The sequence below is a fragment of the Conger conger genome, chromosome 3 (genome assembly GCF_963514075.1).
Source record: "Conger conger chromosome 3, fConCon1.1, whole genome shotgun sequence".
Classification (NCBI taxonomy): Eukaryota; Metazoa; Chordata; class Actinopteri; order Anguilliformes; family Congridae; genus Conger; species Conger conger.
This window is the reverse complement of record NC_083762.1, coordinates 63,936,010-63,954,459: the sequence shown is the minus strand read 5'-3', so window position 1 is coordinate 63,954,459 and position 18,450 is coordinate 63,936,010. Positions and strand designations below refer to the sequence as shown.

At 43.4% G+C, this 18,450-nt stretch overlaps 1 protein-coding gene across 1 annotated transcript in view; it reads right to left on the bottom strand.

Moving 5' to 3' along the window:
• The window catches only part of LOC133124692 (beta-galactoside alpha-2,6-sialyltransferase 2-like), a 37,080-nt gene that overhangs the window by 4,502 nt on the left and 14,128 nt on the right, over window positions 1-18,450 (bottom strand). The window contains exons 3-6 of the mRNA XM_061236104.1: window positions 15,237-16,046; window positions 7,454-7,551; window positions 7,175-7,276; window positions 3,709-3,883 (exon numbers count right to left, since the gene is read on the bottom strand). Coding sequence (XP_061092088.1) covers window positions 3,709-3,883; window positions 7,175-7,276; window positions 7,454-7,551; window positions 15,237-15,972 — 1,111 coding nt within the window. The 5' untranslated portion in view covers window positions 15,973-16,046. The remainder of the gene's footprint in view (window positions 1-3,708; window positions 3,884-7,174; window positions 7,277-7,453; window positions 7,552-15,236; window positions 16,047-18,450) is intronic.

The window sequence follows — 18,450 nt, the reverse complement described above, 5'->3', positions numbered from 1 at the left end:
AAGAGCCATGCACTGTGATCTCTGTATGATAAGATTACTGGTTATATATGAAACAATCAGAACAAAAAGACATTTTGGGCACTTCCCAAAACTGTAAGCCCAGAAAAATGTCCAGTGTAAATTAAAATCAAACAAAGTTGGTCAGAGTGGACTCATACGAACTCTATGAGTTGATGTAAAACTGGACATTTTACTGTGCAGACTTAAAGCCAGTGGCAGTGTACTATAATGGTTAGCGAACTGGACTCACAATGCCAAGATTGTAAGTTTCATTCCCGACTGGGGCACTGCTGTTGTACCCTTCAGCAAGGTCATTAACCTGAATGGTGTCAGTAAATATCCAGTTGTTTAAGTGGATTGTATGTAAAAATGAAGTCTTTGTAAGTTGCTCTGGATAAGAGCATTTGCGAAATGTGTTAAATGTAAACATGCTTTGAACTGAACAAATTCAGGACAGACTTGTATCTGGTCCTGGTATTTATGTTTAAAACTTGACTAGTGTGAAGGCAGTCCACACTGTCTAAATGTTTCTTCATCCTTTGGAAGTAGTTATGTCCTCTCATTTGAAGTAACCTTCTTCTTAATCAAAACCAAGTGGGCTTCTACTTTGAATGAAAATTATCAGTCTTTTACTCTTGCAAGACCTCCCACCAAACATGTAGACCATGGCCATGGAGGTCAATATTACGTTAATTAGTGGGGCACAAATGGAAGTTTTTCTGTTCTTTTTGGCCCCGTCGTTTGGCCAACATCAATCAGCTTGTAGCTCCGATGCAGGTCGAGAAATTGTTTGGGGGGGCTTAACCCTTTTTTAATAAAAGGAGGCTTGGCAAAGTACGACAAACACGTTGGACTGGTTGTTGCATTTCTTCTCCCAAAGTACATTTATGTCATAGTAAATTCCGTCCAGTCCAAGCCAAAAATGCCTTTGGTTTTGATTCAGAGGACAGCTTAATTTTGAAACTATTTGCTGGCCCTCCGAGGATGAGGCTAACTGTGAAAAAACTTTGCAGATGTCTACGCATTTCATTTGCTGCACTGGGAGTCTTAACATGGTGTGATTTTCTCATTTGCTGCCTTGCTAGTCTGTACACATCAATCCCAAACCCATGTGAGCCTGGGGGGTATTTGATTTGTGCATGCAGAATCGGTTGTCACCATTTTTCGGTAAGGTCTGATCTGAGCCTGTCAGGTTCCTCAGTGCTATCCCCAGCCCAGCAGCTGAGATCCAATAAAAATGCCTTTGAACACTGACTGCTTAACAATTTTTTTTTCAGCCGCAGTCAAAACCAGTGATGTGCAGACAGTGGCACTAAGGACAGACAAACTTGAAACACAATCTACATTTAGCACTGAATGTAGCATCAAAATGTAGAAAAAGAGAATGTAGCATCAGAATGTAGAAAAAGAGAATGTAGCATCAGAATGTCTAAAAAGAGAATGTAGCATCAGAATGTAGAAAAAGAGAATGTAGCATCAGAATGTCTAAAAAGAGAATGTAGCATCAGAATGTATAAAAAGAGAATGTAGCATCAGAATGTCTGAAAAGAGAATGTAGCATCAGAATGTCTAAAAAGAGAATGTAGCATCAGAATGTATAAAGAGAATGTAGCATCAAAATGTAGAATCAGAATGTAGAAAAAGAGAATGCAGCGTCAGAATGTAGAAAGAGAATGTAGCATCAGAATGTAGAAAAGAGAATGTAGCATCAGGATGTAGAAAAAGAATGTCCTCTTCGCACTTGTACTTGTGTTTGATCTGCACTTTGTTGTACGTGGCTCTGGATAAGAGCGTCTGCTAAATGCCATGTAATGTAATGTAATGTAGAGAATGTAGCATCAGAATGTAGAAAAAGAGAATGTAGAAAATGTAGAATCAGAATGTAGAAAAAGAGAATGTAGCATCAGAATGTAGAAAAAGAGAATATAGAGAATGTAGAATCAGAATGTAGAAAGAGAATGGAGCATCAGAATGTAGAAAAATACATGACTCAGTGTACTGAGGAACACTGTGGTCACCGTACATTGGGGATATAGTGCTGTCAGAAGGCACATACACACACACACACACACACACAGCTCCCCTCATTCTGGGGTCCTTGTGTAATTCTCAATTCTCAGGGCCCCCCAGTAAGGGGAAACACACATTATCACACAGAGGCGGTGGGGCTGGTAGGACCCACCCCTGTCTTTGATGCTCCTGACCCCAGGGCCAGTCTGCTTGGTTCCCGCTGTGAGGAGAAGCCAGATAATATATATAATCTGCTTTCATCGGTTCCAACGCCTCACACACGTTCACGTCTGCATGCATGTTCACAGCACGCATCGCCATGGAAATCTCTCTCAGACAGCCCCCTCAGCCTGGCCTGCCCAGTGGCCTGCCCAGCTATACACACGGGCGCCCCGGGCCATGTAATCTGTAGATCAGTTACACTACATTCACTGACACTTCCGCTGACTGTGGCACTGAAGTGTGTTTTCCACCTCCGCAGGGTCAAAAGGGCATACTCCCCACCACCCAACACATTTACGCTCTGAATGGCACTGGAAATATGACAGAGCTCTGTCATGCAATCTGTTTTGTGTGGCAACACACCATCTTGAAAAACACAGATGCTACAATGCGGTGCGGATAAAAAGAGACAACAATCCTGGAATGTGCAATATTTCCATCAGTAGAGAAGAAGATGAAGCAGAGCGCCCAATCCCTGGGACAGTGAGGACCTTACTGTCAGGTTTGGCCCCTCTGAATGACAGTGAGGAACCTTACTGTCAGGTTCGGCCCCTGTAAAAGATGGCGAGGGGCCTCATAGCCAGGTTTGCCCCCTCAGAATGATGGTGAAGGACCTTACAGCAAGGTTTGGCCCATGTGAATGACAGTGAGGGACCTCATAGCCAGGTTTGGCCCCTCAGAATGACAGTGAGGGACCTTACTGTCAGGTTTGGCCCCTGTAAAAGATGGCGAGGGGCCTCATAGCCAGGTTTGCCCCCTCAGAATGATGGTGAAGGACCTTACAGCAAGGTTTGGCCCATGTGAATGACAGTGAGGGACCTCATAGTCAGGTTTGGCCCCTCAGAATGAGAGTGAGGGACCTCATAGCCAGGTTTGGCCCCTTAGAATGACGGTGAGGGAACTTACTGCCAAGGGTTTTCAAGACCAGGCTTGATAGGGTGCTAGATAGTATTTTGTTTTTAGGCAAACTGAGCAGTACGTACACTTTAATGGTAGGAAAAGGCAAGCATTGTTAGACTGAATGGCCTGCTCTTGTCATTGGTAAAAAGGTAAATGGTAGGAACTTATATAGCGCCTTTATCCAAAGTGCTGTACAATTAATGGTTAATGGTTGGAATTTATATAGCGCCTTTATCCAAAGCGCTGTACAATTGATGCTTCTCATTCACCCATTCATACACACACTCACACGCCAACGGCGATTGGCTGCCATGCAAGGCGCCGACCAGCTCGTCAGGAGCATTTGGGGGTTAGGTGTCTTGCTCAGGGACACTTTGACACAGCCTGGGTGGGGGATCGAACCGGCAACCCTCCAACTGCCAGACGACTGCTCTTACTGCCTGAGCCATGTCGCCCCTGCTATATCGCCTCATTATGCTATGTTAACAACAGTCAGGCAACGGACGCAATCCCACAGACAGACGGACACACAGGCCGCAGGCCGAGCTTGCAGACAGACGAACGGACGGCACTTGCCGATGAAGCCGGAGGAGGGCGGGTTGGGTTGGATTTCCTCCTGGGTGTGTCCCTGAATGACGTCCCACATCTGCCAGAGGAATGCTGGGTGGAGGATGTAGAAGGGCTGGGCAGGGCGGCGCTGTCTGTGCTCCACGTAGGGCCTGAAAAGGTCGTAATCCGGGCTCTGGTACCACTGCGGAGAGGGAGGGAGGAAAAGGAAGCTCTAAAGCCCAGTCTCTAGCAAACAGTCTATTGAGACGAGACGATACGGTTTCATAACGTCTTTAGAAGAAAGTTTTATCGGTGTGAACTGTCCAGTTTCAGAACGTCGAATTTCAGCAGCTGCCGTTTCGAAAACTGCGAACTGCCTAGTCCATACTCACAGACGTTTTGAGATTCAATCACGGACGTTCCGAAATTTCACTAGTCTTGTCTCATCTTGTCTCGGCTGTTTGGTGGAGAATGGGCTTAAGGCAGGGGTGCACAGCAAGGGCCAATCCGCTTCAGGATTTTGTACCAACTTCTGCTCATAATTATTTAATTAGCTAAATAATGTCTTGATCAGACATTTGAATATGCACCAGCTACAGCTGCAGACTGCAAGATGTTACTGTGCTCAAGTACAGGAGTGAAACTGCTGTAATTTATAGCTGTTGGAAAAATAAATTAAGGTAATCGGTTGGAACAAAAACCAGGTCGCAGACTAGACATCCAGGACCGGAGTTGTGCATCCCGGGCTTAAGGTTAACAGTGAACTTCAAAAGTGACCCTCACGCTCCTGCCAACGTGACTGTGTCTGTCAGTATCCACTTTGCAACCGGCAAAAGCGGAACTGTTATCTGAAAAAGCCACGTGTCAGTGTACTTTATAAGTAGATGGGGGCTAATGAATGGATATTTCACAATAACACTATTCATAAGCTCTCTACAGAACCTCAGCTCTCAATAACACCTGAAAAACTGCTCTCAACAATAACATGACTGGATAGAATTCTCACCTGGCTAGACCACTACAAAGACTACTATACTTCCATTATCACAGAACATAATAAAAATGATTCTTACACATATCGAAGCATTAATTAAATTATAATGATTTAAAAACATGCATGAAAAAATAGAGCTACGGTCTAGGAAATTTCAGAATCTCAAAAATCCATATATGTTGTTGTAAGTTTCTTAAAACATAATGACAATAATCATAACAAGACAACCAGAAATTATCTGGTAATGAGAATGACCTGCACGTGCACATACAGTAGACTGCAGGTACAGGGGAACAGCCACAGTCCCCTGAGAGATGAGGCTTCAGATGAGCTTCTCTGCATCAGCCAGACTAAATTCCAGGTAGTGTCAGAGGTGCCCGACAGCTCCAGCTGCGGTGATTTATGGTCCTCCGCATCGGCGTTGTGTGAAAGATAACATCTGCTCACACTCAAATCCTGCGCAACAAATCTACGACTGACGACCCTGCCACCTGCCCGTGCTTCCAGCCAAAGACGCCGCTTCCGTGGCAAAAGACATACATGCCTGTTTGACTCCTAGCGCAATGATGCGAGTGCAAGTTTCAATGAGCTACAGCTAGGTAACCAGATGCGATGTTGTAATCAGCCAATACTTCACTATCTAACAGCAGGTACCGTACGTTTCACCATATGACTGATTATGACAAATTATTGATACCGTGGTACTGTTAGCTAGCAGACACAACGCAACGTGCACATGACCAATCTTAGGCGCACTAAGATTTATTATTTTTTCTGATTCTTTCAATGTATTATTTTAAAGCAAATTGTTTATTTTCTTCAGGTACACAGTGCTTTGGCAAAAGACAGATTTGAGCTTTATTAAAAACAGAATAAATCCTCATTTGGATTATCCACATTATCTGTGGATAACAAGGGAGAATGGCAGACACTCTGCACACCAACAGAGTATAGTGGAGTGTATTACAGAGCTGAGTGTTAATAGTGCTATAGTGGTAGAGTGTACGTATTTGATTGCTGAGTGTTGACAGATTCACCTTCTGTACAATCACAGAGTATAGTAGTGGAGAGAGCTCAGTGTTGATAGTGGCAGAGTGTATTGGAGAGCTCAGTGTTTATAGTGGTAGAGTGTATTGGATAGCTCATGGTTTATAGTGGTAGAGTGTATTGGATAGCTCAGTGTTGATAGTGGTCGAGTGTATTGGAGAGCTCAGTGTTGATAGTGGTAGAGTGTATTGGAGAGCTCAGTGTTGATAGTGGTAGAGTGTATTGGAGAGCTGATTGTTTATAGTGGTAGAGTGTATTGGATAGCTCAGTGTTTATAGTGGTAGAGTGTATTGGATAGCTCAGTGGTTATAGTGGTAGAGTGTATTGGAGAGCTCAGTGTTTATAGTGGTAGAGTGTTTTGGAGAGCTCAGTGTTTATAATGGTAGAGTGTATTGGAGAGCTCAGTGTTTATAGTGTAGAGTGTATTGGAGAGCTCAGTGTTTATAGTGGTAGAGTGTATTGGATAGCTCTGTGTTTATAGTGGTAGAGTGTATTGGAGAGCTCAGTGTTTATAGTAGTAGAGTGTATTGGAGAGCTCAGTGTTTATAGTAGTAGAGTATATTGGAGAGCTCAGTGTTTATAGTGGTAGAGTGTATTGGATAGCTCAGTGGTTATAGTGGTAGAGTGTATTGGAGAGCTCAGTGTTTATAGTGGTAGAGTGTTTTGGAGAGCTCAGTGTTTATAGTAGTAGAGTGTATTGGAGAGCTCAGTGTTTATAGTGGTAGAGTGTATTGGAGAACTCAGTGTTAATAGTGCTAGAGTGTATTGAAGAGCTGAGTGTTTATAGAGGTAGAGTGTATTGGAGAGTTCAGTGTTGATAGTGGTAGAGTGTATTGGAGAGCTCAGTGTTTATAGTGGTAGAGTGTATTGGAGAGCTCAGTATTTATAGTGGTAGAGTGTATTGGAGAGCTCAGTATTTATAGTGGTAGAGTGTATTGGAGAGCTCAGTGTTAATAGTGGTAGAGTGTATTGGAGAGCTCAGTGTTTATAGTGGTAGAGTGTATTGGAGAGCTCAGTGTTTATAGTGTAGAGTATATTGGAGAGCTCACTGTTAACAGATTCACCTTCTACAGGATCACAGACTATAGTAGTAGAGTGTATTAGAGAGCTCAGTGTTGACAGTGGTACAGTGTCAGTAGAGGTACAAGGATCACATTTCCCAAATGTACCCTGGAAGTTCAGTAATGTTCTCTTTGGGTACAAATTAGTATGCTTTCCTAGCAAAAAAGGTAAAGGATAATTATACAGTCAGTGAGTAATTTAGTAGGTAGACCTATACACCAGCTTGTTAATGCAAATATTTAATCCAATCATGTGGCAGCAACTAAATGCATAAAAGCATGCGGACTTGGTCAAGAGGTTCAGCTGTTGTTCAGACCAAATGTGAGAATGGGGAAGAAATGTGATTTTAGTGTCGAGAGTGTAGAGAGTTGCGTGATGAGGGAGACCCACCTTATGCAGGTTTACAGTGTACGGTGCTGGGTCCCAGGCCAGCAGGACCACATCCTTATACAGGGAGCTGGTGCTGAAGCGATGCTGCGGCTTAGCCAGGATCTGAAAGGGATTGAGAGGTGGGGAAGGTAAGCTGATCCACCTTCCCAGAGGGCCACAGATCCCTCTGCCCGAAAGCAATGAAGTTATGAAGGTAATGTTAATCAATTATGTGTGTGTGTGTGTGTGTGTGTGTGTGTGGGTGTGTGGGTGTGTGTGCATTTTCGTGACAGCTCTCACCTGAGAGTTGATGATGCGCAAGGTGGTCTTGTTACCGACGTCTTTCTCGTAGCCCTCCGTAGGCGCGGAATTGAAGCGGAGAACAGCGTCATGGGAATCTGAGGGAAACCAGGGGTCAGAGGGTCAGGATTCAAAATCTGCAGAGCAGAGAGGTGCTCCTTAAGTAGTTCAAACCCACGAGCCCTCTCACAAGTAGATTGAATAGAATTACTATGTTTGATTAGGAGATGCTTCTATGCATGGACAATTAAGAAAGAGCAACAAAGAAAGCTCTCTTCAGCTGAAAGCCTTCACGAGAACTGACTCATTGGAACAGTTAATCCCACAAACGACAACAAACTACATTATAAAAGTTCTCACGATCGGGGATGAAGATGTTTATTGAAAAACAGCAATCTGTACCTGTTGTACAACTTAATGTATTTACGGCACAGACAGAGGATGGCTGGGGTTTAACACACTTAATCTTCCTTAAACTGCCAGCCATTCTGCCAGCTGGCCAATCACAATGAAATTTTGAAATTATGCCATACCAACATAGTCAATGTGCAAGGCACAGAGGCAAAGTAAGAGCTTTGATCCTTCAGAAAGATAAAAAGAGCCTGGCAACTTTTCCTCTGAGTAATAGCCAGGGTGGAGGCACAAGGCAGATATAAATATTATACATAAAAAATTCCTGTTATCCTAACTCCAACACTAACAGTTTGTTTATTTCTCTACTGTGAGAGACAGTGAAGAGGGGTGTATGTATACAGTTTGGCTTTTGGGTTGTAACGATCCATCTTAACTAAAAAGAGCCTGGAAACTCTTCCTATATATAGCCAGGCAGCCCCAAGTGGATGAAAATATAAAAATAATTTTCACATGGTATTCTGTTTTTCTTCATTAATGGTTTCATGTTTTCCCATGCCCTCAAAAGTACACTATAGGCAAAGTACACTATAGGCTATAAAACCTTGAATTCCAAACAAACACCAAGTACTGAAATGTAAAGAGGTCAAGAAAAATGTCCACTATATTCCATCTTTATATACTATTCACTGTGTCCTTGAAAAAGTTCCATTCAACACATTTCAGAGTACTCTGCCACACAACACAGCATGCACACACACCCACACACACAGGAAAAGGTGAATATAATAATTGTTCAAATGATTATCTTCAATTTTAAGCAAAGGTTTCATAACACACATTCACCTAAATCCAGTTGTGAAGCAATCAATGTTTATTCTTGTGTCCACAGCAATGGCTCCACCAAGTGGTCAGGCCCTGTCTGAGGCCAGAATCATAGTGATCACATCAGTCACATCCCAGTCCTACCTGACATTGTAGTGCATGTTTACCAGGATCGTTCCAACCCAAAAGCAAAACCATATACACACACACTCCACAGTAGAGAAATGAACACTGAACCAACTGTTCGTGTTGGAGTTAGAATAACAGGATTCATTTGTGCGATACTTGCTTGTTAAAAATTCACGTATGAACACACACAAACACCTACATGAGGTATACGGAGAGGATGATGGTCACATCTTCTGACACTCGCATGCGTGTAACCGCAAACAAAAATCAATCCACACATTCTCTCCGCTGGATGCATCATATTAATGGATTTCCAAGCCATCCATCACTCAGCCCTCTGATGGACACATTTGCTGACCTTCATTGATTGAACATATGAATAGAAAAAATATGTCTCTTTAAAAAAGAATGGAACATGGTTTTTGCCAGTAGCTGCGAGACATCAATTTGGCAGTCAGTGAGTCACTCAGATGGTGTTCATCCGCTTGGGAATTCTATCTGCAGTAATTTAATTCACATTCTCCGAAAGGTCAATCATCACCAATATGCTTTGTTGTGTTTCTAAGGTAGGAGTCATCACGGTTTGAGAGAAGTGCTGAAATCTGGACCTGTATTCATACAACGTCTGAAAATATGGAGTGCGGACCTGAGATCACTTCATCATTTTAGCTCATATTTGACAAGATTACAATTAACCTTACCCTAGATGCGTGCTCCTACACTTCTTGAAGACTATTCCTGGTCTCATCCCGTATTTTGTTTTTGGATAATCAACACGATAAAAAAACTGGAACTGGGGACTGGAGTGGTGTGGGAGGGCTCCGCCATAACTGAGTGACTGAGTGACTGACAGGCAGGTCACCAACACCAGCGAAGCACTTTAAACCACAGTACAGAGTCTTGCTCAGGTGGTTGACACATGCAGCTCCAGATTTATATCCCTTTCACTTATTTTCGACAGTTTTGATATCATCCTCCTCATCCGACTGCGACTCTACGTCAGCGTTCTGTTTTCAGGAATGTGAGCCGAACGACAGTGACGCAGTGTGTGGGTAGAAAACTTCAATACCCGTCGCTTTTCTTGTGAACCTGCAGACGACATCCGCTCCGCTGGTCTGGAGTCAGATTAAATGCATTCCATTGCACCAAATGAGCAAAAAGCACTCATCATTTTCAGGTTCTTTAAAGGTCACTTAGCAGTGGCAGTTGGCACAACAAATCCGGGATCGTCACGTTCAGGTTCTTTAAAGGTAATTTAGCAACAGCAGTTGGCACAACAAACATATGATTTTTAGAGCTTGTGCATGCACTCTATTAGTTCCATGATGATGACTGTATGTGACCTGCTCTATCAAAATAAGTCACACAATGTTGAAATAAAATGTGGAAGGATAATAACAACAAAAAAACAACAACAACAATAATAATAATAATAATAATAATAATAATAATAATAATAATAAAGCCATAAACATGAGTATTAATTACAGGGAGTTTAAAATGCCTTAAAAGACTAACTAGCTATGCCCACCTCAGTGAGCACTTTATTAGGTTGTTAATGCAAATATGTAATCAGCCAATCATGTGGAAGCAACTAAATGCATAAAAGCATGCAGACATGATCAAGAAGTTCAGCTGTTTTTCTGACCAAATCTCAGAATGGGGAAAAAATATGATCTATATGACTTTTCACGCACAACAGTTTGCGGAGAATGGTGCGAAAACCAAAGAAACATAGAGTGAGCAGCAGTTATGCGGGCTGAAACACGTTGTTAATGAGAAGGGTCACAGGAGAAGGGCTAGTCTGGTCAAAGCTGGAAGGTGACAGTAACATAAATAGCCACACATTACAACAGTGGTATGCAGAAGAGCATCTCTGAACATCTGCATGTCAAAATTCTAAGTGGATAGGCTACAGTAGTAGAAGACCAATAAGTAAAACAATAAGTATAATAAATACCTATTAAAGTACTCACTGAGTGTATATTGGAATCTACTGCACTTGGGAAGCAAAATTGAGATTAATGGGTGCAATTGATAATATGCTCCACTAGAGGTCAGCAAAGACTACGCCAGGATTCACGATTCTTTCAACAGTCAGCAAGGGGGCAGCCTGTAGCCTCGGGGCTAAGGTACTTCATCAGGACCCGGAAGGTTGGTGGTTCAAGCCCCGGTGTAGCCACAATAATATCAGTGCAGCTGTTCAGCACTTGAGCAAGGCCCTTAACCCCACATTGCTCCAGGGGGATTGCTCCCTGCATAGTCTAATCAACTGTCGCTTGGATAAAAGCGTCAGCTAAATAATAAAGTATTATTCAGCAAACAGTCTTGCAGCTGGTACAATGAATAATTTATTGATGCATGGTTACAGTGTAACTTAGAAAACTAAGAGTAAAAGCACGATTGCAAATGTACGCTGAAAAATAACAATGCACAAATAAGCAAATGTCCCAAGTTCTCAGATCTCTGAGAACTTGGGACTGAGGGAGATAAAATTTGAATGTTATGAAAATGTCCAAGAGAAGAAACTACATGTGAAGTGGTCCAACTGCTTTAACATATTCAGAGAATGCAAACAGTGTAATCTGAAAATTCTTTGAAAAATCGTCACACATGATTCCTCTACTTTCAATTGCGGCCAAGGAACGTCATGTGTTTGATTAATTGCAGTTTCACGTATTTTAGCCACATAGATTTTCGGAAATATACCATCTCCTTAATTCCCCAAGTCCTGTGCAACAAATCATTTTTTCAGGTGTTCAACTGTGAAATAATTTTCTCAACGATGCTCAACAACTAAGAACTGAGCTCATTAATCTGAACTGCCCCAAATGTCGTTGTTTGTCCTTGACAAAGAGATATTTTTCCTCAGCACTGAACACGGTCATTCATCCAATTGTCTGGGTCCAGTATTTCAAACTCTTTCATCTAGAACCAGAATTATCTGGGTTTTGAAATCCCTTTTTTTGCTCTCCGAGATCAAATCGATCTCGTTGGTTTTGTGACGATTTTTCAAAGAATTTTCATATTACATTACATTACATTACATGGCATTTAGCAGACGCTCTTATCCAGAGCGACGTACAACGAAGTGCAGACCAAACACAAGTATAAGTGCGAAGGGGACCTGAGAGGACAGTACAGTTCCAAGTCCTAGTGTAAACATACAGATAATCAGAACCCTTGAAGAGTACAATCAACTAGGATCAGATAGGATCATTCTGATCCAGCTACCACAAGTATCAGTATTACAGAATTTATATTTGCAGTCTTTGGATCTGTCTCTCTGTTGGACAAAATAATGCAACATTTAATTAAGACAAACATTTTTCGAAACATAAAATGTGTAATTCAGTTGGCCTATTAGTCCGATTAATCTGAAGCAGTACACAATACATGGGCCAAATCAGTCTAATTTGAAAATGCAAAATTTCAAAATGCAATGCAATGAATAATAAAAAATAATTCTACAGTAACTACAATAATAAAAATGAACTTACAAAAACAAGACCTTGAGACCTTGAAGTTTTTGCTGATCAATCGTCCCTAGTTCAAATAATGGTTTACAACAATTCGGCAATTATTTTAGAATCAGAATATATTTTCAAATATATCTCAAAGCATTTTTAAGTCTTTCTTTAGACCCCTTTTAGTGTTGTGGGTTCTTCTTGAAAATATTTTATTGTCCATTTAGAATGGACATTGTTTTGGAAGAGTTTGTGTTAATGAATGTGCAATCACTGGATAAAACATTTATTAGAGATGTGCCATTTACCCCACATGTCCTACATCAATCTTAAATCCATCCTGAATCCGCCCTTTCAGTGGGATCAAGATTATCCACAGTATCAAACCTATCCTTATCTCCACCTTAGAATTCTGAAATACCCAAAACCAAAATTTGATGGAGAGAATCTAGATTCTATGCAGGGTGGGATTATACCTAATCCTAATTTTTAGGATCAGGATCAGAGTTTCTAGTTTTGAAATACTGGGCCTTGACGATATGGGTTCAGTATGTACTGTTGCAGCAACACAGCAATCTGGCATGCCTGGACTTGTTCCCTTGACAGAATCCACAGTATGGGCAGCACTCAAAGTCTTGTTTTCCTACTCTGCTTCCCCCAAGGTCAAACAGGCCCTGTTTTCCCTAATATTCACTGTGCTTTCTCACGCTTATTTCCAGAATTCTGGGCAATACTGCATAACACAGATGCAACATTGGATTGCATTGGCTGTAGAAACAAGATAAGTGTTGGCTTTTCATGAATCAAATTTCAAAGTATATTAATGTTCTCATTGGGTACAAGCATAAAACGGTACAAATTAGTTACATATAAACTCAATAAGCACTTCATTAGGTATTTATTAGACTCATTTTTTACTTATTGGCCTTCTGCTGCAGTAGCCTATCCATTTAAGAAGTGTGTTCAGAGATGCTCTTCTGCATGCGACTGTTGTAATGTGTGGTTATTTGCATTACTGTCAGCTTTGACCAGTCTGGCCATTCTCCTCTGACCTCTCTCATTAACAACACATTTCTGCCAGCAGAGCTGCTGCTCACTGGATCTTTTCTGTTATTCACACCATTCTCAGCAAACTATAGAGACTGTTGTGTGTGAAAATCCCAGGAGATCGGTAGATACTCAAACCACCCTGTCTGGCACCAATAATCATTCCACAGTCAAAGTCACTTGGTCTGACATTGGTCTGAAAAATAACTGAACCACTTGTCCATTTTTCATGCATTTATTTGCTGCCACATGATTGGCTGATTAAATATCTGCATTAACAAGCTGGGTGGCAGCACGGATGGTGCAGTGGGTAGCACAGCCGCCTCACAGCAAGGAGGTCCTGGATTCGAATCCCTGTCGGCTGGGGCCTCTCTGTGTGGAGTTTGCATGTTCTCCCCGTGTTTGCGTGGGTTTCCTCCGGGTACTCCGGTTTCCTCCCACAGTCCAAAGACATGCAGGTTAGGCTGATTGGAGAGTCTAAATTGCCCGTAGGTATGAGTGTGTGAGTGAATGGTGTGTGTGCCCTACGATGGACTGGCGACCTGTCCAGGGTATATTCCTGCCCAATGTATGCTGGGATAGGCTCCAGCCCCCCTGTGACCCTGTTCAGGATAAGCGGGTTCAGATAATGGATGGATGGATGGATTAACAAGCTGGTGTACAGGTCTACCTAATAAAGTGTTCACTGAGTGTATATTGATGACTATGCACCTAATGGGTACTGCCCCATTAACAAGCATTTGTACCTTTTTAGGAATGTTTTGTACCTGTCTCTGAGAGTGCAGCTAATTCTAACGCTGATTCAACTGCTGTTTGCATCTCTCTGGTCATAAAGTTTTATATTTTATGATGAGTTGCCAAAAATAATGCTGTGTCATTCACGCTCCAACAATGCATAAGGCATTCAGCACAGCATGGAAAGCAGGTGGGAGGGACTCATCCAGGCACAGTAAGCGCCAGGGTATGAACGTCCTCCCTCTCTTTAAACAAGGGCCAGTGTGGGTGCAGGTTTTTGTTTTAGGCCAACAATATGGTGCGTGACTCATTAACTAAGCGTCGTCTTCAATCAATCAACATTGCTGGGCTCAAACCAAAACCTGCACTCACTCCGGCCCGTGTCGGATAAGATTGGACACCCCTGCTTGAAATGGACTCGTTCACACACTTACATTGCATTAGAGTCATTTGGCAGATGCTGTTATCCAGAGCGACGCACAATAAAGTGCAAATCATGACCAGGGACAAGTGCGCTGACTAACTCAGAGCTGTTCCTTTGTGTTACACTGCATACAAACACACACACACACACACACAAACACACGTGCTTGCCACCCAGTTTCAGCAGCTGACCGAGGGTGGGTCTGTGCACTGAGGGAACCAGAGTCCAGATTGGAGAGTCCAGATTGCCTGTCCCTATGGCATGCCGCGTCTGGTTGTCGGTTTGTCTGGAACCCCCCCCCCCCCAACCACCCACCCTCCCTAACCACCCACCCTCCCTACCCAGCTGACAGATTGTCGTTGTAGCCTGAGGTTTCAACCGGTATTAGCCTGCACACACTGGGAATTACAGAAATCCTGTAGAACAGTTGTTAAACCTGTTCCTGGTTTTCATTTCATCATAATTTGGCACACCTGACTCTACTAATTAGCAGTGCAAAGCTCTAACTGTTGAATGAGGTTAACTTTATTAGGGTTGGAGTGAAAACCTCAGTATGGTAGATCTCCAGGAACAGGGTTGGTTACAAATGCTCTAGAGCTTGGTTAAAATGCCACTACTACAAGAATACTGTGCATTGCGATCAGGGAACACACAGAATTACGGGAATCCTGTAATATAGAGAGTGGTTGAAATGCCACTACGACAACAATACTGTGCATTTCAAAAATCTGGTGACTCCAGAATCATGGATTATTAGCACACAAAAATTACCTCCAGAAATCCCGCGGTCCCTTGAGAAACTCACCGATCTCCTTGCCCAGGTTGGAGTTGAGGATGGCCCCCGCGGAAGCGACCACCGCGCAGGTGCTGAACTGAGCCTGGTAGAGCTGCTCCAGGGGTCGGGTGGGCACGAAGCGGTCCCAGCCGAGCCCGGAGAAGGGCTGCTCGCTTCCGTCCAGGGTCCGAACGTGCACCTGCTTCTTCATCTCGCACAGCAGCTCCCGGCCTCTCAGCTGGGTCTTGCGGCGCCCCCCGTAGACGGCGCGGTGCTTGTTCATGTTCACGTAGTTCTTCTGGGCCCTCTGCAGGTGGACGCTGAGCATGCGTGCCGAGACGTCGCCCTTCCACAGCTTGCGGATCACCGACTTCTCCTTGGAGAAGTAGAGTTCCTCCGGGTCCTCCTCCTTGGGCCTCTCCTTGACGCTCTGGCGCGTGGTCTTGCTGGTGCGCATGGTCTTCCTGGCCTCCTCCCCCTCCCCCGCCTCCTTCCCTGAGTTGGACCGGGGAGCCGGCACGGTCAGCGGGCCTCTGGCCGCATTCGCCGGCCGCGGGGGGTCCGGTTGAGAGGCGGGGGTGGGCCGGCTGTCGGCCTGGATGGAGGTGAGGCGACGGGTCTCGGCGTGGGACTCCTGAGACTGCTGGAGGGAGGTGGGCTGCTCTTCAGAGCGCCCGTCCATGCTGTAGGCGAAGAGCGCCAGGCACAGAAGGGCCCAGGCCACAACGGCCGCCAGAAACACATGCTTCCTTTGCTTCATCTTCATGGTGGGGTTTCCCCCCCCCGCCACAGAACCTGGGCCGGCCCAGGAGGTGCCAGGGGCGGGGGGCAGGACAGGCTCTGGGAACACAGAACACCCCAAACAAGCATGTAACACAGCCCAAAAAAAGCATCCCTCAATACACAGCTCCATGTGCGCCAGTTCTCTGTGCCTCTCTGTTTCCAGACTTAAATGTTTCTCTCTCTCTCTCTCTCTCTCTCTCTCTCTCTCTCTCTCTCTCTCTCTCTCTCTCTCTCTCTCTCTCTCTCTCTCTCTCTCTCTCTCTCTCTCTCTCTCTCTCTCTCTCTCTCTCTCTCTCTCTCTCTCTCTCTCTCTCTCTCTCTCTCTCTATATATATATATATATATATATATCTAAGGCAGGGGTCGGCAACCCTGGTCCTGGAGAGCCGCAGGGTGTGCTGGCTTTCGTCTCCACCTTAAAATAAGCAACCGATTCAGACCCAAGAAACCAGGTGAGGTGAGTTAACTGTGCAATCAACAGCTTTCATTGATCAATTAATGCCAAGTAACAACGAAAGCCAGCACACCCTGCGGCTCTCCAGGACCAGGGTTGCCGACCCCTGATCTAGGGCTTCACTCTTTCTTTATTGATCTCTGCTTTATCTCTCTTCCTCCCTCTGACTATGGCATATTTCTATTTGCTGTCCTCTCTCTCTCTCTCTCTCTCTCTCTCTCTGTTTTATGAGAAACTATTTCCTCTTCTATGGTTACATGTTATCGTCCAATAAATTAGAATTTCCAAAATGTACTGCTGGACAGATTCATACTGGTAATTTTGCTACATGCAAAGATAATGCGTGCAGTGGGAACTTTTTTATTTTTAGATTGGTATATTTTTCCACATAAGAGCCACATAACATTAATATTTCAAAATGATTAAATATGAGTGAAGTTGTGATACGGACAAAATAGGGGTTTATTATTTTCACCTGGTGCTCATTAGTGCCAACAGGGTGGCTACCTCCAGAAGGTATTTAAAGCCCTCTTTGACCATCGGTCGATGCTTTGGTGTCACTGTTCGCACTGCCACCAAGCTGGTAAGCACACGGTAGACTCACGGTTAAATGAGTCAGGTATTGTGCTGGTTCTGGGTTTTGAATTTAAAAGAAAAAACAAAACGAAAAAAAGGTAAGGAAGGTGTTCTGCTCGTTGTGTGTGTGTGTACACTGCGAACACCTTCCTGTAGATTCTTTCATTTTCTTTTCTCTTTTGTTTTTGGCTCGTGTGAGTCTGTGGGTGAGGGACGTTGTCCCCGGTATATATTTTGGTTTGTGCGTTTTCCGGAGCTGCGACTCACGGTTGTTTATTTTGTTTACCTAGTCTTTTTTACTAGGTTGTACTTTTATTTTGGGGATCCCCGGTCCGGGGTTTCAGGGCTCGCCTTTTAGCCCTCTTTTTGGTTGTGTTATTCGCCCTGGTTTTTAAGGGTTGCTTTATTTTCATTAGCCGTTTTTTGGGGCTATTTTCTTTATTTGGTCGGAGCTGTCTCCGAGTTGTTTTCGTGTCCTCGACCTCCCTGGGTTTAGTGGCGGACACGTTCGCGTGCCCGCTTACTAGGGATTACCCTTAGTCGCGCGTGCTCTCCGCCATTCCTCAACCTCATAAGCCTATGCTCTAGGGACTGTTGAACTAGTCACTGTTAACCCCCATCCTCAAAAAACCTGGTTTAAATCATACAGCTCTGATAGATGCCATTTTATCAATAACTACAGATCCCATACAGCCCCAGTGTTCCATGGTGTCCCCATATGAAATATTATATCGCTTGTCACTTATCCATGCATTTATCGCTTCTAGACTTGACTACTGCAACAATATTCTTTATAGCACTTCATCCAAAAACCTCAATAAATCACAATATGTCCAGAACTCTGTTGCTCGACTGCTCATTCACTCTCATACCAGAGATCACAAAACACCTGTTCTTGGATCCATTGGCTACAAGTCAAACAAAGAATACACTTGAAAATACTGCTTACCACCAAAAAAGTCCTTAACATCCTTGCCCCCTCATATCTTGCTGACCTCCTCCATCGGTACACCCCCATCCGAAACCTTAGATCTGCTGATGCTAAACTCTTCTTCTTCTAAAAATCTCTCCCCAACAACATTCAAAAAAGCACTCACCTTAGAACTCACCTCTTCAAACTTGCTTGTAATGTATGTATATATTTTTTAAACCTTGTTTTTACCTTTTGTATTATTAGCAAAAAACGAAATAAAAAAGTACCATTTAGTCTCACGAAAGAGCAGATATCAGGAAGTAAAGCCAGATGTGAATTTTGTGACGCCTAGCAAACATGAACTTGAACAGGACTAATATTCAAAGTCATGTAAAAATATTAAAATTAGCCAGCGACTGTTCAATGTCATGTAAAAATATTAAAATTAGCCAGTGACTGTTACGTATATGATATGCAGTGGTCTCAAACTCAGAGCCATGGAAGGCTGTGTTTATATA